Here is a 22,342-nt window from a genome sequence, read left to right as displayed (position 1 = left end):
TTCCAATTCATTGCATTTGTGTGTGTGTGTGTGGTAGAAGTATCGTTTTTTTGTACTCTGTATCGGCAAGTACTCAGATCCAAGTATCGGTATCGTATCGGTTTGAAAAAATTGGTATCGTTGCATCCCTAACATGTATAAAGGTTCAGTTTGTAATGTAACAGTAATACAAGCCTTCCAAGAATCATGTTGAATTAATCTTTTCAGAAATTCTATTTATTCAAACATTCTGTTACTCTTTCATTATGCATTAAATAATCAGCCAAAGCTAACTAGTGTACTTGTTTAAGGAAATTTTAAGCATCACCTTAATGCTTAATACACATCTGCTCCTCTATTAGGAATGTTTTGTAGCAAGACTCTTTCTGATTGTTTTAAAGTAAACGTAAATGTGCATGTTCTTCATATGTTTTGACGCTTCAGTGGGTTTTCTGCTTATTTTCAGGAAACATAAATCATGTAGTTGTGCCTATGAGCGACCTGCTGGACCCTGCTCACTGCTCCCAGAGTGCCGAGTGGAGCGTGGGTTTCCCCGCCGCTGTGTGCGACGAAACTGTTAACTTCCACCGTCTGGCATTTAACAACCCCTCCCCGAGCTCTCTGGTGGCCAAGAACGTCATCCTAACCAACTCACATGGTATAAAAAACTGTATTCACTACTTTCAGATCTCATATAGTTGTAGAAGAAGCTGTAATTTGTTTTTGTTTTCTTACCTGTGTTGACATCTACTGGTGTTTAGAAGGAACTGCAGTAAAAATTTTACAACAACTGAAACTGCAGAGAATAATATTTTATCTTTAATGGAAATTTTAGACAATTATTGTGCATTAATGAATGCAAACCTCCTAACATGCAAACAAACATATAAATATGTGTGCTCTGTCTCTTAAATTAAACTCAGGGAGCTCCAGGGTCCCCTTTTTGAAGAAGAGACTAACTCATCCGTTTGGATGGATGGCCTTGCTGCCCTCTGGACAGACGTACAACTGGTATTTTGAAAATGTGGATCACGTGACCAACATCACTTACAGCGGAAAATTCTACAGCTTTAAGGTAATCACGTCAAAGAACACGTAAGTAAAGAATGTTAAATACGATATAGGGCTTCGCAAACACTGATGTTTGTCGCACGTTTCTTTGCATACAGCGGGATCAGTACGTCATCGTCAACCACAACTTCACGCAGAGTCCAGACAGTTTCCAGATCATCGACAGGAGAAACGGCTCATTGACGCCACTGAGCTTCAGCGACAACAGGAACGGAGATTGGTACTTCAATGAAAGCTCCAACAACCTCTACTACATCGGTTAGATGCACCTTAATATGGATATATTGTTCTGCGCATTTTGATTTATCCTGTATTATTTTATTAAAAGAAAAGATCTTATGCATTTCCTATATATAATGTTACTATAATGTGTAAATACTACAATTTAGAAATGCCCAAAGTGTCTCTACCCTTGGCTCTTTATGGTGTCAAAGAGAGCAGATGTCATTAATGTGGTAATCTCAGGTGCACAGATGTGCCCGAACCTCCTGATGTGCCCAGTTGATAAAATCACAAGAAAGTGGTCCTTAAGTTGACAGAGGCATTAGATAAAACGAGATTATACAAAGTGGATTTTTCTAACTCTCGCTCAGTCTTATATGTTAAAAAGCCAGTCATGTTACATGCTTTTTCATTACGCTGCTAGAATAGGAGCAGAATGTTTTTAAAGAGAGAAAATTGCGTTTTTTTAATGAAATTGTTGCATTTTTTTAAATAGCTTGTGCAGCGTGCGGTATGTTTGCTGTGATAAAATATAAATAAGCGTTAAACTCAGGGAGGCCTGCGTATCGTCCTTCTTTTTATCAACTTTGCTGTTTTTATACGTCTTAAGTTCATTGGGTGCATGTTACTCTTGCTTGAATAAAGCATTCAGTAACACTGGCTGTTCTCTTTGCAGTGTCTGGGAAGACAAGCCAGCGCAGTCGGAGGTCCAGCGTTGACCGATCTATGATTGACATTCAGACAAACTTTGCGGTCTTCCGCTGTTTCTACCCCAACTGCATCCCTCCAACACCACCGCCTCCAGCCACTCTCGCGCCATTACCTAGCCGCCGACCTGGTAACTTCATGTAAGTTGTTTATTATCTTTCTATCAGACGTTTTATGCATTTAACTTTTTCTGGTGTGGCCTTGGTGTACCATCAAAATGTCTGTTTTTCTGTAGCCGATGGTCCAATGCTTCTTTCTGGAAAGGCTCGGCAGAAAACAACTTCACTGAGCCAACAGAGGGTGCCAACGTGGTCATCCCATCAGGTAATGAAGCTTAAAACTAGGAGTTTTTTTGGCAACATTTGAACACAAAAATATTTTTGTGTTTTTTAGGAGCAAGTTTAAAAATTAATTGTCAAAAAAGTTAATTTCTGAAAATAAAACATCTATTATAAGTATATTGTGACTAAAAATGCCTCTTTATCCTTGCTAAACCACAGGGCAGTGGGTCGTTTTGGACACCGACACTCCTCTTCTCAACAAGCTCACAGTTATTGGAGTCCTTGAGATCCCAGACACCATGAACAGCTCATCTACCGGAAAGGCTCAGTCCGTACCCGCGTACAACACTGTGGCTATAGATGCTGTCTACATCTCCATCCAGGTCAGTGTGATCAGTAATCTCTCCGAGATCCTCATCCAGAATATCACTTTAACATAAATTTATCAGCATTTATCTCCAGCATATATTTCATTATGACAGCAGCTCTGAGTGTGTATTTGCCTACTACATAACATGATAATGTGGAAGTCACAGGTACTGTTTGACTGAGCACGATGAGTTAGGTGATGTTAACACCTGTGACTCTTTCAGGGCGGCCGGCTGATTGCAGGATGGAACAACGAGCCGTTCAGAGGTCAGCTGTACATCAAGCTGAGAGGAAACCACCGCACTCCGGAGTGGCCTCTGCCAAACGGACCCAACCAGGGATCCAAAGTCTTGGGTAAGAAAACTGCTACAGACTCGTGTACTTGCCTAACCTTTTTTTCGACTGTAGTAAAAAATTGCCAAGTTTCCGTGTATGTACTGCAAAAATAGCTCCAACTGAAGAGACTGGTGGCATTTCTAAAAGCCTGTAAGTGCAACAAGACAAACCTTGCAGTTACATAATAAACATCACATAACTAAAAGCTAATATAACTGAAAAAGCTAAGGAAGCAATCGATGCACTGCTTTTACCACATGGCTTTAAATCTGTGTGACATTCTCAGTCCAGCATTCCCAACAGTATTCAGATTTATCTTGCATGAGCCATAAAGCAAATGTGCCCTTTTTACTGTCCATACTCCTGCTCAGATTAGGGCTGTGCGATATGACCAAAATCTCATATCCCGATATTAAGACATTTATTGTCCGATAACGATATAAATCACAAAAATGTAACATTTTCTGTAAATTCTGTGAATCTCGGGCAGCTCGTCTTGCGGGAAGTGTTTCCAGCTGCGCGTCCTTTACCTGGAGTCGAGTGTTTTAACTGATGCATGAAACTATACATTTTTAGACATAAGTTGTAACAGCCGCCGTTTTCTTTGTGAGTATTTATTACACGGCGTGCTGCGGGGAAAAGCCTGTTCTAACGTTTGAGTCTAAGGTTTATTTTTTAGCACCTGGCGGCTCTTTTTTAATTCTCATCCGTAAATAATCTGCTCTTTCACGCGATTCAGTTTATTTTGAAAAGTCTCAACAGGATCTTGAGCTTTATTGTGAAAGGTTTATGTGGAACATAAACAAGCGGAAACGCGAAGGTGTTATCGCCGTTGTTGCTAACCAGAACGCACAAAAACAGGCGCTTGTCCGTCCGTAGTGTGGTTATATAAAATATAAGAGAAAGAGAGAACTTTAGGAAATGAATATAGCCACTACAGTGACCATCAAAACGATGAAAAAATATTGCCGTAAACAGTTTATTTTGCGACACCACGAAACAAACGATAGCGTAAAATGAAACGATAGACGTTTTTATATCGTCATCTGATATATATCGTTATATCGAACAGCCCTACCTCAGATCCTTATTATTTGTGATGCATAATTCAAAAACCAGGCTAAAGTAGAAAATGAACATTTTTTTTACGTTTTTTTTGTTGTTGTTGTTGTTTCCTAAAATTTCTGAACTTTTAACTTAACCCTTACATACATGAATTTTTACAACTTCAGTCAGGATTTGTTCTTAAATTTTCTTTATTTATCTTTAGGCATGACAAAAAGGTTTTTGAACTTAATTTTTTTAAACATGTACTTTTCAAAGAGTTTTTTACATGGCCAATTAGGTGGACAACATACGTTAAGACTTATGAATCGAGTATCGACTGACACATCAGTGTCCAATGTAGTAATTTATGTGCAAGTTTACCATCAACACTGACACAAATACAAGAAAACAGTCTTTGAATAGCTGTAGTGACCACTGTGCCTGAAAGGCTTAATATGCAGTATTCAAAATGCAAATTGATGTCTTTGTTCATTTTCTTTGAATTTTAAACTCGATAATAATCAATAGTGACAGTTATTCTAATTTTATTTAAATGAATAATTAAATTTAACATAAGAAATTTATCATCTAAAATGGCAGAAATAATATATTTTCTTGTCCAACAGGCGTGTTCGGCACACTGGAGCTCTACGGACTTCCTTGCAATGTTTACCGCACCAAACTCGCCGCTACTGCTAACGCTGGATCCAACACACTGACCCTGTCGCAGTCGGTCGACTGGCAGGTCTGTGTAGTTTCCTCTAGAATGTGTTATTCCATTTTTTTTATATCACGTACTGCATTCACGTGTTGGGTGTTGAAAGTTGATTGTATAACATCCAACTAAAGTCCTGAATTTGTATTCCTTGAGCAACAAAATCAATTTATTCTCCTTCTACCAGATTGTCGAGTACCTTTACTCTAATTACTTCTCATTGGAAGTGTTCACTTTTTGACACGCCTGCTTCAGGTTGGAGACGAGGTTGTAATCTCCACCAGCAGCTACACCACATGGGAGACGGAAAAACGTCAGATCACTGCCGTGTCAGCGGATGGCTTCGTCCTGACCCTGAACCAGCCTTTGACCCACACTCATATTGGTGAGTCGTAGCTCAGGACTTGAAGTTATTGTTCTGGTGTTTCTTTTACATCAGCTGAAAGGATTTGTTAGGTTTGATAATATGAGTCTCAATAAAAAGCCTTTATGTGTATGTGTTGAAGCTGTAAGAATTTAACTTTAAGGTGTATTAATGAGGGGAAAAAACATTTTAAGCAAACCTGTAATATAGACCCGCTGGCTGTCTTCTTACTACTAAGGAACCACCTCAGTTATTGACTGATTTTTCCAAAGCAACACGCCATCAAACACTGAAATGTCTGTGTCATCTTCTGTCCACAGGTGGGACTAACTCTGTGTCAGGTACGACTTTCTCCTACACTCTGGCAGCTGATGTTGGTCTCCTGACCAGAAACATCAAGATCATCGGTCAGGATTATCCAACTATGATGCAAGACTCGTTTGGAGCAAGGCTGCTCGTCGGCACCTACTCCTGGCAGGGAATCAACTATAAAGGTAAAAAAAGACATCGCCCTGAAGACGTAGGATGCTGTGGTGGAGAAGGGGTTGAAACAGCAGTCAGTGATGGAGTGTAGTAGTGACACTGACAGAGGGAGGGAGGGGAAATGTTTCAGTATAAACAGACTTTAAGCCAGATAATAAGGAGACAAACTGGACAGAAACACATTAATAAAACAGACACTACATAATATGCAGTGTTACAGACTCAGCAGAAACAATCACAACCATTAAAGGAATGGTGATTGTTGTGAATGGCTTTAAGTGCAAAACACTGCATGTATAGCATGAAAGATGGGAGCTTACAACAGTTAATGTTTGTAGATGAATGGATATCAGTCATGAGGATGACTCTCAGACTTTCTGTCATCATAATTTGCAATTTTGTTCTGAAGGCAAAGCTCAGATCAGGAACGTGGAGTTCTACCACTCTGGCCAGGAAGGCTGGACTGACTACAGTGACCCACGCTACTCTGTGGCCTTCCTCAATCTGGGAGAGGTGCAGCCCACACGCACACACAGCATCTTTCCCAGCAACTGCCTGATCATAGAGGAGGATTAACAACTGCAAATATGCTTTTTTATATCTTGTAGCAGAAGTTTATTTAAACAAAACTGCTGCTTTTGTTGTTTAATGAGAAGAAAGTATCTGTTAAATCTGTTGGGGTTTTTTTTTCTGTGGTGAAAGGTGACAGAAAAAGAGTCATACATTCAGGGCTGCGCTTTCCACGACGGCTTCTCTCCGGCAGTCGGCGTTTTTGGAACAGACGGCCTTAATGTTGATGATAACATCATCCACCACACTGTCGGAGAAGGTAAACACTGTGCTGTCTGTGGCTCTGTTTTTGTATCTCATGAAGGCAAAATGGTTATAAATTTGAATTAAATTTCTCTTCTTCTGTGTTTCTTTTTGTGTTTTCAGGCATCAGAATTTGGGGAAATAAGGTGAAACTGAGGAGGAACTTGGTGATGATGACACTGTGGCCTGGATCGTACCAAGACAGAGAGGAGCCTTTCAACTTTGACTGGAATGCTGCCATTGAGGTTTGTTTTCTAGGAATATCCAAGGAATAGGAATATATATCAACCACTTAAACGTAAGTCATGTTTGTTTATAATAATCATCTGGTCTCTTCACATATGTCAGGTTAGCGAGGGGACAAACGTCGTGCTGCAGCACAACATTGTGGCGGGTTATGAGAGAGTGGCGTATCGCATTGATGGCGAACCATGCCCAGGTGACATAGATGACTTTAATCAATAGTGACAGGCTATATGTCCGGTGCTGGTGCAAATTTCTTCCTCTTCCAGAACAGTAAATTCCAGAACTTCTGCTTGTGCAGGTTATATAAATGATAATGAGGCTTGGATTCATAACGAGGCTCACGGCGGTCTGTTCGGGGTCTATCTGAACAATGACGGTTTGCCTGGTTGCTCCCACATCCAGGGTTTCTTTGTCTGGAGGAGCTTTGACTACGGCATCTACTTCCAGGTATTAAAAACCAAGTCTCTGCTTCCTACACTTGAATAATCAGCCAGGTTCACCCAAAACAGGGCAAATAACCTGAGGGTAACAAAAGGAAAGAAAAAATCTGGGCATTTAATGGGAAGAAAAACAGGAAAAACAGGCTATGTTGGATCATGCACGTACATTTGGTCATATTTTACTGCATCAAATAGCTTTTTGCCATAATTTTCACAACGTTCCAGTTGCCTTTCCAGAAAGCAGCTTTAGCATTAGAAGTATAAACTGACAAAAGCCTGTTTGAGGAATTTGTTCAAGCAATATGTAACAAACCTAATATGTGTTCGCTTTAAAAGGGTCCATGCTTTGTCTGAAAATAAAGATATAGTAGATACAATGATACCCTTTCCTCTCCCTATCACAGACCATCATGAATGTCATGGTTTCCAACGTGACCCTGGTGGACAACGGCATGGGAATCATGCCTATGATCTATGGTCCCCCTTCTCTCTCCCATGGATTTGCCAATAAAACAGTGCTAATTCAGGTGAGATGCCTTAGTTTGATTAACTGATTGTTGTTCTTCCGTGGGAGCTTTGTCTTTGCCAAAGGATTTAACTCAAATCCCTGTTTCCCCAGAATTCCTTGATTGTTGGCAGCAGCCCGAGCTTCAACTGCTCAGACACTTTGCCAAACATCGACTTTAATTTGGCCACCACTTCAGACCATCGGGCTCCCAGACCTATCCGAGGTAGAGTTAAACTGAAACTCTTAGATACAGATTTTGTCAATTTAAGAATAAAAAAAAGTAAAACCTGAACAACGTATACATGCAAATGCTAACAAACCTCTTTAACTGATGTTTCTGTTTTCATTGTGTACAGGTGGCAGATCTGGAATCTGCTGGCCAAATTTCCAGTCTGCCCACAACGGTGCACCATCTAAGGCTCATCATGTAAACATGAACTACAACTCTATTAAAGGGCTGATGACAGTCAAAGGTTGGTTCAGCCTCTGAGATTTGGAATCAAACTGACTTTTTGAAATGATGCTTGGGAGCTTTTTCCCAGTAAACATGCTTCTAACTCCTGATCAGAGATGGGCGCGTTACTGTAATCTGATTACTTTTTTCAAGTAATGAGTAAAGTAAGGGATTACTATTGCAAAAACGGTCATTAGATTACCGTTACTTTCCCGTAGGAACGCTGCGTTACTGCGTTACTAAAACCGTGATTTTTTTTTTGCGAGAATGTCTCATGACAGTGACGTAAGCAAGTGCGTTCACTCCTGCTTTACAGGTGAAAATAGAGCAAAAGGACCGCTAGTCTTTGACTTTATTTATTTTCTGCTCTGTTTTACTTGCATCTATTTGAAAGAGTGAGTGTAAACACACACAAAAAATTATTTTATGTGCTGGAATGTGGAGAAAATAGGTTTAAATGTTAAACAAATTTCTTCCAGTCAAAGAATGTTGCATATAATTACATTTTTGCTTGATGCATAAAGTTAAAAGATTAAAACTAATAAAACAAGTTTTAAAAAGAGACTTTTCCATTTGATTACATTTTGTATGATTGATTATGTAGAAAAAGTAGAATTGGGCTGAAAGATCTATCGCTTTATCACCTAATCAGGTTGTAAATCGTGTTTTTAAAAAGACACTTTTTAAAAACATTTTCAAAATTACTTTTGAAAATAAGTAATCAGTAAAGTAACGGGATTACTTTTTGGGGGAAGTAATCAGTAATTAGTTACTGATTACTTTTTCAAGTAACTTGACCAACACTGCTCCTGATTGCACTGGCTTTCTTCGTAGACACAACATTTGTCAACTTCAGAAATGTCTGCTCTTCTGAGGCAAACGTCATGTTCATCACAAACCCACTGAATGAAGACCTGCAGCACCCTGTGCAGATTTCAGGCATTAAGATGATCAACAGCACAGACGAGGCCAAAGTGTTTATCCACAGACCTGATTTGGGGTAGGTCACTCCATGCTAACAGATGTCAGGAGGGCTAAGGCTTTGATTAGAAATCTGTTTATGTCAGAAACCTAAAAAAATAAAAGGCAATAACTTGTAAAAATGTGTTTTTCACATGGTGAAGACATGACATGTTTTGTAAGTCAGCTGGCAAAAATGAACCTTTTATTCAACAAGGTAATCTTCACAAACTGACGCCGCTTGTATGGTTTTCAAAGTGTAGAAGTGAAGTGCTGATGTTAAACGAAACTACAATCACATGACTGTGACATCACCACCAATAACCTCCACTCTTTGACATAATGATGCAGATTTTCCGCAACAACTTGTGTGAAAATGCGTGAAAAGCTTTGACCTTTTAAGCTGGGTATTTGTTGATGTATTTTATGGAAAATGTGGTATTCAACTATTCACAAAAAAAGGTCAACTTGGCGACACAGGAATCGTGATTGTGATGCCAACTTAACCTTGTGCACTCTACGGGCATCTTACATTTTAATTGCTGCTGCTTCATTTTAGATTTTAAGATGTAAAACCTTTTTAAATGCTTTTTTCTTTTTTTTATTCAAGCTTTTGATCAAGTAAAATCGAATGTTTTTGTGCCCCAGTAAAGTAAACCCTGCTGACTGTGTGGACATGGACTGTGACGCGAAGAAGAAGAGCTTGTTGAATGACTTGGATGGGTCGTTCCTAGGGGCAGTGGGCGCTGTGGTGCCGCAATCCGAGTATGAGTGGGGAGGAGATCCCAGGAGGGGGCTGGGCGACTATCGCATCCCCAAAGTTATGCTGACAGCCCTCAATGGCAGCCGAATCCCGGTGAACCAGATTGCTCCAAACAAAGGTAACTAGAGCTTGGTGGAAGAGATACAATAGTGTGTCTGGTAAATGTTTATTATTTCCGTTGATATCAGGCTCTATTTTCAGTAAGTTCAAGCTACTGAACTCAGTTTAAAATGATATCTTATCAGTTAATACATTTTTCCAGCCAGATACCTTAGTGTCTGATATTTCCTGTCTTATTTCTTACATTGGTTTATTGCTTAATGGGTAAATTTAGTGTTCTGCGGTGGTCATGAATTTTACTGGAAAGTGTTATATATCTAGTTAAAAATCTGTGCGTAGGTGTGATCAGGAGAACATGCACCTACATGAGTTCCTGGCAGAGCTACAAGTGCTTCGGCCTGAACTACAGGATGTTGGTGATTGAAAGTCTCGACGCTGACACGGAGACCAGACGTCTGTCCCCCGTCGCTGTGCTTGGAGACGGCTACGTGGATCTGATCAACGGTAGGATAAGGAAAGGTTTTCCATCATATGCTTAAGATCTTGGGTGCTGACGGTCTGTTCAAAAACAGCAGAACGAGTTTAAAACTCTGTTTTGTGTGTTTGTGTCCAGGTCCTCAGGATCACGGTTGGTGTTCTGGCTACACCTGCCAGAGGAGACTTTCCCTCTTCCACAGTATCGTAGCCACTGGTCACTCCTTTGACGTTTACTTCACGAGCGTCAGCCCGCAAAAGCTTCGCCTCATGATGCTCAACTCGAATCCATCTGAGGTCACATTTTCAAAAATGCTGTTCTGAATGTATTCATTGTTTTTAAGGAGTAAAACTTTCAAAAGGCACTCCTGAGATAAATCATTAAAAAAAGTCCCACAAATACAAACCAGATGTCTAAGTCTTCAGATCAATCTACATTCAGTAACTAAGTGTCTTTTTGTTGTTACATTTGTGCAGAGCATCGTGGTGTCAGTGTTTTATTCCAACCCTCAGCGTCTGGATGTGTATGTCAATAATCAACTGATCGCTCCCACTAATGCTGAGTGGAATGCTGGTAACACTGACTACATCTTGAAGAAACCGATACTTGCAGGTACTAAATGTTTACACAAAGATATCATGTGTCGACTAGCATCACGGCTGATCAAAAGGACTCAAATGCTGGACTCACAAAGCAACCTTTACTAAGCAGAAGGTAAAAGTCCAACAAATTCCAAAACATAAATTAACAGTGGAATCTAAAGGTAACAACAAAGGCAAACACAAAATAGAAAGAAAGAAAGTGTACTTTATTGATCCCCGTGGGGAAATTCCTCTCTGCATTTAAGTGGGCAGTGGGCAGCCATTGGGCGCCCGGGGAGCAGTGTGTAGGGACGGTACCTTGCTCAGGGGTACCTCAGGGTAGCTGTTCAGGGGAATCAAACCCCGACCTTCCAATCATGGGGCCACCACTCTACTTACTGAGCTATCCCTGCCCAAATACAAGACACAGGAGAAAAATGATTACCAAAATAAAACAGAAAATTGTGTGACAGCGAAACACAGGACACAGATGTGGAGACTTCACAACATACAAGGAACACGGGGGAGGGAGGATGGAATTAAATATAAGGTGCACACAAGCTAAAACTAGACTTGAAAAAGTAGCAATAACTAAAACTGAGAATATATTTGTTAAAAAAAGCGACCAGGAAATACCTGCTTCATAAAAGAATAAAGAAAAGAACTATAAAGACAGGAACCAAAATAAAAGTGAAAATGAAAACAATGAAACCCATCTGAGAACCCAAATATTAATGCAAAAAAAAAAAATCCCAACAACAAAAAAACAAACAAACTATGATCTCAAACCCTGATCAAGGTTTGACTTGGTAACTAAAGTAACTAAATAACTTGATTCTCTACAACAAAGAAGTAATGTGAGTTTTTCTGTACCATGTTTTCCCCAACAATGTCCAGCGGAGAGAAGAGAAAAGTACATCAGGTTCATCAATTGGCTCTAAGACGTCTTTCAGAATCTAGTGGACGCCAGCCATTTTTATAAAAGATGGCGGGCTAATGTCACGTAGCCCTTTATGTTTGTTTTGTTAAATGTGGTTTTCCACCCTTTTATGCTTTACATGAATACATATTTTTTTACCTTTTGTCTTAGTTTAAAGTATCTGCATTCTTAATTTCTCGTCTTGTGCAAATAATCACCACAAATATTAATCAAATCAACAGGAAATGTTACAAGGACCTGTCTTTGTCATGTATGAATTATATCTGAAGATGATGATCTAAGATTTTCTGTGTTTAATCACTCCAGGTCAGTACGTCCCCGAGCTAAATGCTACTGTGGGCACCAACTACTTTGACCAGGACTATAAGATGCTGAAGGTCGTGCTGAGAGGCTCTCAACCAGTGGAGATCCGTACTTCCCCGGTTCTCATCATCGCCTTCGGGTTCCCCGCAATGACCGAGGAGGAGTTCTATGGCAACAGCCTGGTCCAGAACCTCGCCTTGTTCCTCAAAGTTCCTCCCAACATGATCCGCATCTCCAAGATCATCAGGGAGAACGGAGGCGCGCGTCGCAGGAAGAGATCCACGGGCCTGACGGTGGAGGTGGAGATCAAAAAGCCTCCTGTCCAGCAAACCACAAACAGCACCAACGGTTAGGAAGAAGGAAAAGTGTCACTTTGTTGCTCATTAGGGTCTAATCTGTCCAGTTAATCATCATCTTTGCTGCCTGTGTATTCTCAGATGACGAGGACTTTACACTGCTGAAGAACATCGCTGATGAACTGGGTCAGGCAGCAGTAACCGGAAACCTCAGTCAGTCCATCGGTTTTAACGTCTCCTCCATTGGCATGGTCCCACCTCCTCCTCCATCCTCAGACCCCAGCTGGAATGAGGTAAAGCAAAATAACATCTGCACTGTAGACACTATAACAGCTGTTTTGATATTAACCCTTTAAAGCCGGTTGGAGCGGACACGCTCCATTTTGCATAACTATTTTTAAATCCCGGTAGCACTGCAACCACGTGAGCTAGCGCAATCATTTTTTTTGCATATGAAACCGGAGGAGTTGTACTTACATCTTATGCCATCAGCTTGTCCTCGGTCACGGTTTCCTTCCACATATAACTTTGCAAAAACTGCATAAAAAGCGCTTGCAGCAACAAAAACATAATATTCCAGAAACACGCTTTGCCGATCCGATCAGCTGTTTGTAACACTTCCTACGTACATCAGCGTGAACTATCGCATGTCCACCATGACCTGCCTAAAACCGGAAGTGACGTCATTTTGCGGAAATGTAGTTCTTTACCATCGGGGCATCAGGAGCCTATACTTGTGTTTTTAAAAGTTATGTTTGACTTTATGACTTTCTGTGTCGTTTCTGGGATGATTAGGACTCATATTGCACTGCTGGAAATAGTTTATTTTGATGCATATGCTGTTATTTTGCAAATTTGCATTATAATATTTATTTTCGTTTTTCCTGCAGTATATAAAAATTGGTGTATTTCAAAAATAAAACTATGAAGACACTCAAAATAAATTTCCTGTGGTGGGAAACTATTTTGTGCAACTTTTTTGTATTTACAGTTTTGAGGTATCAGCCTCTTAAATTTCTCTAACTAGAAATATATGTGAAAAAAACAAAAACGATTTTCAATTTTTTTGTAGTTTATTGCACTTTTTCACAATTTATGTAATTACTATGCACTTAATGCATACATATTATTAAAATTTGGACTATAATGGTTGTATTGATGTAAATCAACTTGAAATGCTCCCAAAAATGGCTCCACAGCATGTAAAAATATAATATAAGCTCTGGCGGGCTTGGTTCTATGGTAGGTTTTAAAGGGTTAAGATGATAAAAATACATTACGTGTGTGATGAAATGTCTCATATTTACATGGTGATTTCCTCCTTTTAACCTCAGGTGGCGACAGAGGAAGTAACGAGAGAGGAACCTACCGTGAATTACGTGTCCGGCGTGGACCGCCTGCTGCTGATCGAGGAGCCGATAGCCGGGGAGTTTGTGGGTCCTCTTTACCAGCAGCCCAGTCTGATGGCTGTGGATGCAGAGGTGAGGCAGCTCGAGATGTGTTACCGCACAGCCAGTGTTAAAGCTGATGTTTTGGGAAGGATGTGAGGGCAGCGTTGGTTTATCTAATTTTTGTATTATTAGATGATCTTTCATTTCAACTAGTTCATCCCCTTCTACCTTTCATTCAGTACGAACTCATTACTAACTCAGTGACCCAATCCATATAAACACTGCATATTTCTCACACCTTACCTGGACCAGGGTTGGATTATTTTATATTTAGGATCGTTTTAGTAGGACTGAGTATGACTGTTACCATGATTCTTTTGTTTTTCCTCAATCCAATATAAAATTTGTTGTCTAGACTTAGCTATCATTCACTGTAAATGTGGAGTGGACTCGAATGAATTGTTAGAGTAAAATTAAAGAAAGTCCAGTATAATCTGGACTTTCTTTAATGGCAGTCGTTATTTATAAATTTCATCAGACAGTGAGCACAACGGTCTATGCAAACGTCGATGGGCCTGCATGTTTTTATGACTACACTGCCTTGTTTGGGGGAAGTTTACGTCACGGTGCACTAGCTACCCCTGCACCATAGGTGGCACATTTCCAGCAGACTTTGAATAAGTTGAATATGTATAACAGGATTGACCCTCTTAGCCATTGGGTCTCAGGCTGTTTGTGTCCACAATGGAATATAATCAAGGCTTAAGTCTGTTTTCTATATTGTGTGTGTGTCCATTCACAGTGACCTTTGTTAATGTCTGCAGGGAAACTGCGTCTCTGTGGGAGTGACAACTCTCATGGTTACAGCCAGCCTGAAGGACTCCAGTGGAAACAGCGTTGGTGGGCTTGAAGGAAACACAACCATCCTGTTCAGAACCTGCTGGGCCAACTTCAGCGACCTGTCCATTGTTAACAGCGGTGCGTTCACACATCCTCACCTGAACCTAAATAACGTTTGAAAACTGGCAGATTGAAAACAGCTGGTGCAGTGCATTCATCCAGAGCATGATAAAAAAAAATTACGAAACCAATATGTGCATAAAATAAATATCAAGCATTATTTATGAAAGCAGAAACTGATCCAATTAGGCGTATAAGTATCTGTTCTTCATCTGCAGGTGAGAACCTGACAATGGTCTTCACTTTGAAGGACTGGGGCACCACATCAAGAGCCTTCTCCATTAAGAACACTCCCACCACCCAGATCCCGACGACCAGCAGCAACATTACAGAGCCGACACCTACCACGACCACTAGTCAGGTCACCGACGACAGCATCTTTGGCTCTGGCACCACTGCTTCTGCTGGCGTTCTGTGCCTGGCTAGCGTTATCTACACCGTGGCCTGCTGCTCCGATGCTGTCCCCATAGGTTAGAAGAGCTCAGCCCGCTTTATGAAGGATAATGTAAAGTCACGTTAACACGAAGGACTAAAACTAACCTCTTGTTGAAAGTTTATTGTGAGTGGTATATTTTTTCATTGCTTATAGCCTTCAAATTAATATCCATTAGAACAAAAATCTTCTCAGGTAAAAGGGATTTATGAAGAATACAACAACAAATAATTATTTTTACTATTTCATGAGGTAAAAGTAAAGCTTTTCTTGAATGATTTTGTGCATTAGATGTTAATTTCTGTTAGTTTTTGGGTTCTTTCATTGTGTTTTGTGTAAGATTTAATATGGGTGTGAGCTCCAAATAGATTACCTCTACTTTTAAAAAGTGCAGCAGTGAAATTGAAACTGCAAACAGCTGAAGGAAAACAAGACATTTTGCAACAGTTTTCTGCATGTTAATGATTGTTTTAAACTACACTTTCTTTTCAATAAATTGTGTTTTTTATCTTTAAGTGAATCTTTATTGCGTCACTGTCTCTTGACTTGTTTTTTCCTCGTGTTTTTGGGGCTTTAAAAAACAAAGCTCGTTTGTCTGCCCTGGCAGCAAAGTGGGTAGAGGCTTTTCACTGTTAAAAGAAAAAAATACCAAAACATAATATTAAAAGCCCAGACTGCAGCGCTGTAGGCAACATACTGAAACGGAGCCTATATCTACTCAAAGAGAATGTGATTGGAGAGGAAAGAAAGGTATATGGAGTCCAAACTTTCATGAACATTGGCTTTTGCCACGACTCTTTACATGGAGTGTTACAAGCAGCACCTTTGGGAAATCAACAGATCCAAAAACAAAATCAAATCACTTGGAAATTGTTTTTGATTATTGATTATTTTAACTGCTTCAGTAAACATGAAACCATAGTGAAGGCCAAGATTTAGCAGTGAGGTAATGGAGCTAAGATTTGCGCGATGGATACAATGTAAACAAATTATAAGGACAAAAGCGTTGGGCCACGCCTCTTGATCTTCGAATTCAGGTGTTTTCAGCCCCACGGGTGTATACAATTTTTTTTTTTTTTTTACTGAGGATGTAACTTTAAATATTCCCACCATTAAGGACATTTTAGAAGGGGCTGGAATAAATAATTTTAATGTCCCAAAATTAATAAAAAACTGAAATAAAGAAATAATGAACAGCATCGTGACGCCTTTTTTTCATACCATGCAGAAAAGTGTAGTATAGTTACGCAGTTATGTCTTTCTTTCTAGAGTCTATTCTAGTCATGAATCTCAAATATGAGGATATCTGAATAATGTGTGGATTATAATAATTATTTCTATCTGCTGAGCACAGACTCTGTCCACGGTGCTGAAGGACGTTGCCTCTGTGCGCCTTTCGTCTTCCGCATCAAAGCAGTATCTCTGTGCTTCACTAGAGGGCATTACACTCCACAATAAACACTAAAGAAATAATGCACCGAGGCAACGTTACAGCAGGACTCGTTCTGCAGAGAAACTTCCAAAACTCAGGCTTAAAACTGAAAATCAAATCAATTTCGATTCCATTTAAGCAGGTTTGGTGAGAGCGAGAAAAGTCAGCGCAGTTTCATGCACCATAGTCTTTTGAGCGCACATCTGTCTTTCCGTGAGGAGGGTGGGGGGTGTCAGAGGAACAATTATCTTTACAGCCTAATTTGCCCTCTCCTTTAAGCCCTTAGAACAATGTAGGCGTGTCCTCGCCTCCTGTGTTTTTTAAACTGCGCGCCGCCTGTCCCTCCGAGCTGTGCGCACTTTGCGGAGCAGCCACTTGCTGCACACAGGAGCGGATGCAGAGTCCAGCTCTGGTCCCCCCCGGCCACAGCTCAGGCTCCGACTCAGACTCAGGACGAGCGCAGAGGATGGATTTCTATCACTTCTCTTTTCTTTGCGGGGCTCTTGTGTTCGTGTGGGGCATGCCCTGTTTCCAGACTCTCGTTATTTTCCCTCCAGCTGCGCCGAAAAGCAGCAAAGCGGCGAAGATTTTTAATTCACAAGAAGCGTCTAAATATTTTAAGGAGTTTTACGCTCGACCCTCACAGGACAGATACAACAAAGCAGCACATAAAGGCTTAATTGAGCCGCATGACTACATGTTGTCTATTTACAAGACATTCTCCACGGCGGAGAAGCTGGGTCTCAATGCCAGCTTTTTCCGTTCTTCAAAAGCTGCAAACACTATTGCAAGTTTTGTGGACAGCGGACAAGGTATGTGGAGCTCTGCCGCGTGTGTGAGTGTGTGCATGTAGGTAGTATTGCTGGTTCACCTGTGACTCATACTCTGTCTCCCAGTTTAATTCAGTGCAGACTGCATTTGGGATATTTATCTGTCAGATTCCACATCTTTGTGGTATGTAGATCATCTCAGTGAGAAGGCATCTGACCCTGCTGTTTTAATGCTTTCCACAGATGACCTCCCACTCTCCCCTCTGAGGAGACAACAGTATCTGTTCGATGTCTCAACCCTCTCAGAAAAAGCGGAGGTGCTGGGAGCCGAGCTCAGGATTTACACCAAAGCGTCTGGGAATTTCAGGATGTCGGAAACAGAGCCTGTCGACATCCAGCTCCTCTCCTGCCACGACCAGCAGCTGCTCGACTCCAAAACACTGGACCTGCAGGGTTCCCACAGGCCGAGGTGGGAGGTGCTGGACGTGTGGGAGATATTCAAGGAGCGACAACACCTGAGCCAGGGGAAGCACTTCTGCCTGGAGCTCAGGGCCGTGCTGGACAATCCTGAGAGGGAGCTGGATCTGCATCTTCTGGGACTGCACCGACATGTGAGGCCTCAGCAGAAGAAGGCCATCTTAGTGGTCTTCACCAGGTCAAAGAAGAAGCAGACACTCTTCAGCGAGAGGAGGGAGGGGAGAGCCTTACTGGGCCTCGAGAAAAGCCCCAAAGAGAGGGGCCCTGGCACTAAAGCCAGCAGGAGACGCAGGACTGCTGCATCCAAAACCCGCCATGGGAAGCGACATGGCAGGAAGTCAAAATCCAGGTGCAGCAAGAAACCCCTGCATGTGAACTTCAGAGATCTGGGCTGGGACGACTGGATCATCGCCCCGCTGGACTATGAGGCGTACCACTGCGAGGGGGTGTGCGACTTCCCCCTGCGCTCCCACCTGGAGCCCACCAACCACGCCATTATTCAGACTCTGATGAATTCAATGAACCCTAGCAACATGCCTCCAAGCTGCTGCGCCCCATCCAAACTCAGCCCCATCAGCATCCTCTACATCGACTCAGGAAACAATGTGGTGTACAAGCAGTACGAGGATATGGTGGTGGAGTCTTGTGGTTGCAGGTAGTACGACCCCAGCAGGGGTCGTGGCTTACCTTGACCTCCTGGGAATTGAACTGCATCGCAGTCAACGTGGAGGAAAGCCTGTATCTGAAATAAAGAGAACTTTATTTAGCAAGATGGAGACATCAACTATAGTTGAGAAGCATTTTTCTTTCAATTATGCATCCAACACAGTCATCTTGATACCTCAAACATCTCTTTTTGTCCATCTCCTCACCCTTTTTTTTTTAAAGAAAATCAATCTAGTCACTTGAAACTTTGCAATTACCACAGATTTGTGGACAAATAAATATGCATCTCGTCGCCAAATTAATAAAATACTAAATGCAAAAAGTTGAGCATGTTCTTGCAAAGATTTTGATGAAAAGGATGATTTCATATCTGTATGCTAAACCCTGCAGCTTGGTCGTGTCCTAAAGAAATAAAATTTATGCAAACAACCACACAAAGGTAGTCCAGATAAACCACCCTGCAATAAATGTGGATGTAAATATATTCAGAAAAGGCATAAATATGTTATCTTTACAAAAACAGGTTCTGGTAATACAAGCTAGGTATACGCAAAGTGGACGTTATGTGGCTGTCTGTTCGCAACCATTTAATAACCAAATTTGTTGTCATAGTTAGTCAAACACAGCAAAGAAGCAGAAGCCACCACCATCTGTAAATATCAGCTTATTTGCTGATGGTCTATTACTTGTCACAAGACTGATACAGGTGATGATTCAGACATGCAAACCTTCCACTTTATGATGAGCTCAGCTCCTTCTGGAAGTTAGAAGCGTGAGGATGGTTTCCATACACAACTCCAGGAATCTTCAACAAAGAATAAACCTTCAGTTTAAATACTGAACCTTTCAAGAGATTGGATTAAATTAAATGTGTAATTTGTATAACTTTTAGACTCTTTATATAAAACTTAAAGGATTTCAAACGGAAACTATATTAGCAATGAATCACCCACAACAATAAAACGATCTGCCAAACTTGGACACAGCTCTAACCCATGAGGGCATGGAGACAGGATGTCTGGTACCAGAGACCTGGTTCTAAAACATTTTGAAGAAGTCAAAAACAGCTTTTAAGTGATTATTAACAATGAAATAAATATCTACTTTGAGTTTATTAAGTGGAGTTGTATGTCATCAGTGTGGTAACTTCATTCTTAGTTTTGTTTCATATCTATAACATCCACTTTGCTCAGACACAGTGGCAGTGGCTCTTTTGAGCTCTGTTCTTTAAATGTGAGGCCTCCACGGATGCTTGGATTAGACTGGGAGTGGGGAGTCTGGAGGTTAAGTCAATGATCTGAGCTCCTTATCATATTCTTAGGTAGTTGCTTCGGTGTAGATGGGCATATTGTGGCCACTGCCATCGAGGAGTCTACCTGTTATCTTACTTGTCTAATGAACATCCACATGAAAGCCAGAATCTTAGGTTTCCCAGCAGATCGCTGCATTGTAAATGGTTTATGTTTTTCCCATCAGCTGTCAGTGGTTTTATTGTTTTGACACAATTTTTCTCTGGTCATTTTCAAAAGAAGGCCTTGGAGTAAAAAACACTATCCAAATCTCTTTGTCTGTTAGCTGATATGTAATAACTTTACATCCAGTTTCACTAGAACAATAAAATGTGTCCAGTTAGTTAATATAGAATTTTTGCTGACTGAACAAACTGACTGATTACGCTCTTTCCAGCTGTTTCTTCTGTAAACCAAATCATTAACTTCAGGTAAACACGTTCAGCATAATGGAAGTTTTGATTTTTATCCCTGCCAGGATTAAAATAGCAGATTTTCAGCACCTGACATGGCCTATGACTCAGGGAACGTCTTCCAATCGACCAACGTTCACATCTTTTCATCAAAACCATCGCGGGGTTTCCCACCGCTTTATGTTTAAGATGATTATATAGATGCAATAACTTTGTCTGTAATGCACTGATGGTCAAAGGTGCCATGTGTAAATATTTGGTATGGAAATAATAATTTAAGTCATGTGAGTAAGTTATTGCATTTACTTTGTCCGCTTTGTTCTGTTACAACTTCCAGACGGCACGAGTCACACATCTGGAGGTTCAGGCTCAAATAAACACACATGGGTAATGTTTTTGTAAAGAAATATGACAGGTTGTTAAATATCAGATTTCTATCAGTGTTTTTAATGTATATATATATATAAACAGGAAATAATTATCCGCTACGACAAAAAAGAAAAAAAGATTATTTTTGGTGTTGTGTTTATCTTAGCGGCACATTTTAACTTTTCATACTTTATGCTCTGCAATATTTACTGGCATCCAAAAATAATATATTACAACAACTGATAGAGACAGTGTTGTGGCACACTGTGTTTTATTGGAACCTCTCATTTCTATAATAAAAGTGTGCTACTCTATGAAGCAGAAATTCCTGAATAATGTATTTTTGCAGCATTAAATATTCTAACCAAATTAACATATAAAATGTATAAAGATGCACATTAAAACTTACAATGTTTTCTTGCTGATGTTTCGAATGTATTTATTTATTTTTTGACAGTTTTAGTGCTAGTACCACATTGCTTATAGTGATTACTCTTAACATGACTTTTTTTGTATTGTAAAAAATGCCAGCTCTTTATTGGCCCAGAGTCTGTAAACAGTAAATTAAACAACATTGTAACAGAAGGACACTGAGGCACCTGCAAAAGTAGCATAAACCAAATTGAACCAAATATGAGCTGGTCTACACCTGCAGGAGTGCTGTTGGTTCTCTTACTGATCCCAAACTTTGCAATACCTTCAAAATGAAGCATTAACTACTCAAATGCTGGTAAGATTTTAATTAAATTAACGTAGCAATTGTCTTTAAAAAAAAAAAGAAGAAGAAGAAGAAGAAGAAGAAAGGAAATACATGAATGTTTTCAATATTAAATTAATATATATATATATATATATATATATATATATATATATATATATATATATATATATATATATATATATATTTAAAGGAAAACAGAAAAGCTCAAATTACTGGTTAACAGACTGGGCTAACTGCAGATTAGCTAAATTAAAAACGGGTTTGTCATGCTAAAAACACCTACTCGCTAACTGTACAACAGGTGTAAAGGAAAGTGTGATCTGATTACACTTAAAAAAAAAACCTCAGCTTGAATTAAAGTACCTGTCATGTCTGTCTATTAAATAATCTAGTAGCAGGTTAGCTTAGCATAAAGACTGAACAGCAGCCTAGCTTACCATTGTCTTAAAGTACAACTGCTGCTAAAATTAATCAGTTAGCAGCTGAATCCTTTGTTAAAGACAGTTAAGGGAAGGCAAGAAGTGATTACGTCTGGTAACAATACAGGTAGCTGTATTTAAAAAAGTAATATGGCCTACACTGTATGACATTTTGTAATAACATAATTTTTTTAATGGCTGTTTTTGTTTTCATTAAACAAACAATATATAATGTCTTCATAAACTATATTTTAAGATGCTCTAGCTTGGCTGTGGCCACTATTTCCAGTATATACAGTCCATGGTTTGCAGGTATGGTGTTTTTCTAATAAAAATAAATTAGCATTGTTGTGGCTTCATCTAGTGGACAAAAAAAAAAAAGACTAAAAATGTTTGTGTTTTGCCAGAGAAATCCAAAACTGCTGTTCATCAGTAATCCTGTTTAATAGTTTGATCACTTTTTCCAGTAGGCTTTAGTGCTATCAGGTTTTATAAAGTGCTCTCACAGCGACCCTTTAACCTTTTTTTACATCTAAATTTTATGTGATAAAGCTTGAGTACACTTCTCCAGGTTGAAAAGTTTCCACA

At 40.0% G+C, this 22,342-nt stretch overlaps 2 protein-coding genes across 3 annotated transcripts in view; both read left to right on the top strand.

Moving 5' to 3' along the window:
• pkhd1l1.1 (PKHD1 like 1, tandem duplicate 1) overlaps positions 1-16,057 on the top strand; it is a 49,630-nt gene extending 33,573 nt beyond the window's left edge. Inside the window, exons 50-77 of one of the 2 annotated variants that reach the window (XM_085148017.1) lie at positions 446-637; positions 903-1,054; positions 1,149-1,308; positions 1,949-2,120; positions 2,216-2,304; positions 2,481-2,644; positions 2,855-2,984; positions 4,640-4,758; positions 4,984-5,113; positions 5,413-5,586; positions 5,985-6,088; positions 6,278-6,404; positions 6,512-6,633; positions 6,737-6,827; positions 6,933-7,081; positions 7,479-7,601; positions 7,694-7,805; positions 7,939-8,055; positions 8,871-9,036; positions 9,645-9,877; positions 10,159-10,323; positions 10,433-10,590; positions 10,771-10,906; positions 12,122-12,466; positions 12,556-12,707; positions 13,749-13,895; positions 14,630-14,783; positions 14,984-16,057. In XM_085148017.1, the coding sequence (XP_085004143.1) occupies positions 446-637; positions 903-1,054; positions 1,149-1,308; positions 1,949-2,120; positions 2,216-2,304; positions 2,481-2,644; positions 2,855-2,984; positions 4,640-4,758; positions 4,984-5,113; positions 5,413-5,586; positions 5,985-6,088; positions 6,278-6,404; positions 6,512-6,633; positions 6,737-6,827; positions 6,933-7,081; positions 7,479-7,601; positions 7,694-7,805; positions 7,939-8,055; positions 8,871-9,036; positions 9,645-9,877; positions 10,159-10,323; positions 10,433-10,590; positions 10,771-10,906; positions 12,122-12,466; positions 12,556-12,707; positions 13,749-13,895; positions 14,630-14,783; positions 14,984-15,240 (4,340 nt within the window). In that variant the 3' untranslated portion in view covers positions 15,241-16,057. Of the gene's footprint in view, positions 1-445; positions 638-902; positions 1,055-1,148; positions 1,309-1,948; positions 2,121-2,215; positions 2,305-2,480; positions 2,645-2,854; positions 2,985-4,639; positions 4,759-4,983; positions 5,114-5,412; positions 5,587-5,984; positions 6,089-6,277; positions 6,405-6,511; positions 6,634-6,736; positions 6,828-6,932; positions 7,082-7,478; positions 7,602-7,693; positions 7,806-7,938; positions 8,056-8,870; positions 9,037-9,644; positions 9,878-10,158; positions 10,324-10,432; positions 10,591-10,770; positions 10,907-12,121; positions 12,467-12,549; positions 12,708-13,748; positions 13,896-14,629; positions 14,784-14,983 lie in introns of both variants that reach the window. The other variant, XM_085148016.1, reaches the window with a different exon arrangement.
• A 114-nt stretch (positions 16,058-16,171) lies between these two features.
• On the top strand, positions 16,172-18,758 carry gdf6b (growth differentiation factor 6b). The gene is made up of 2 exons (XM_085148019.1): positions 16,172-17,442; positions 17,644-18,758. Exons 1-2 carry the CDS (start codon positions 17,025-17,027, stop codon positions 18,534-18,536), a joined length of 1,311 nt encoding a protein of 436 aa, XP_085004145.1. The 5' UTR covers positions 16,172-17,024; the 3' UTR covers positions 18,537-18,758.
• The last annotated feature ends 3,584 nt before the right edge of the window (positions 18,759-22,342 follow it).

This window comes from Neolamprologus multifasciatus, chromosome 22 (assembly GCF_963576455.1).
Source record: "Neolamprologus multifasciatus chromosome 22, fNeoMul1.2, whole genome shotgun sequence".
In the NCBI taxonomy this organism is placed as follows: Eukaryota; Metazoa; Chordata; class Actinopteri; order Cichliformes; family Cichlidae; genus Neolamprologus; species Neolamprologus multifasciatus.
The sequence above is the reverse complement of the archived record's forward strand: the minus strand, read 5'-3'. Positions and strand labels throughout refer to the sequence as shown.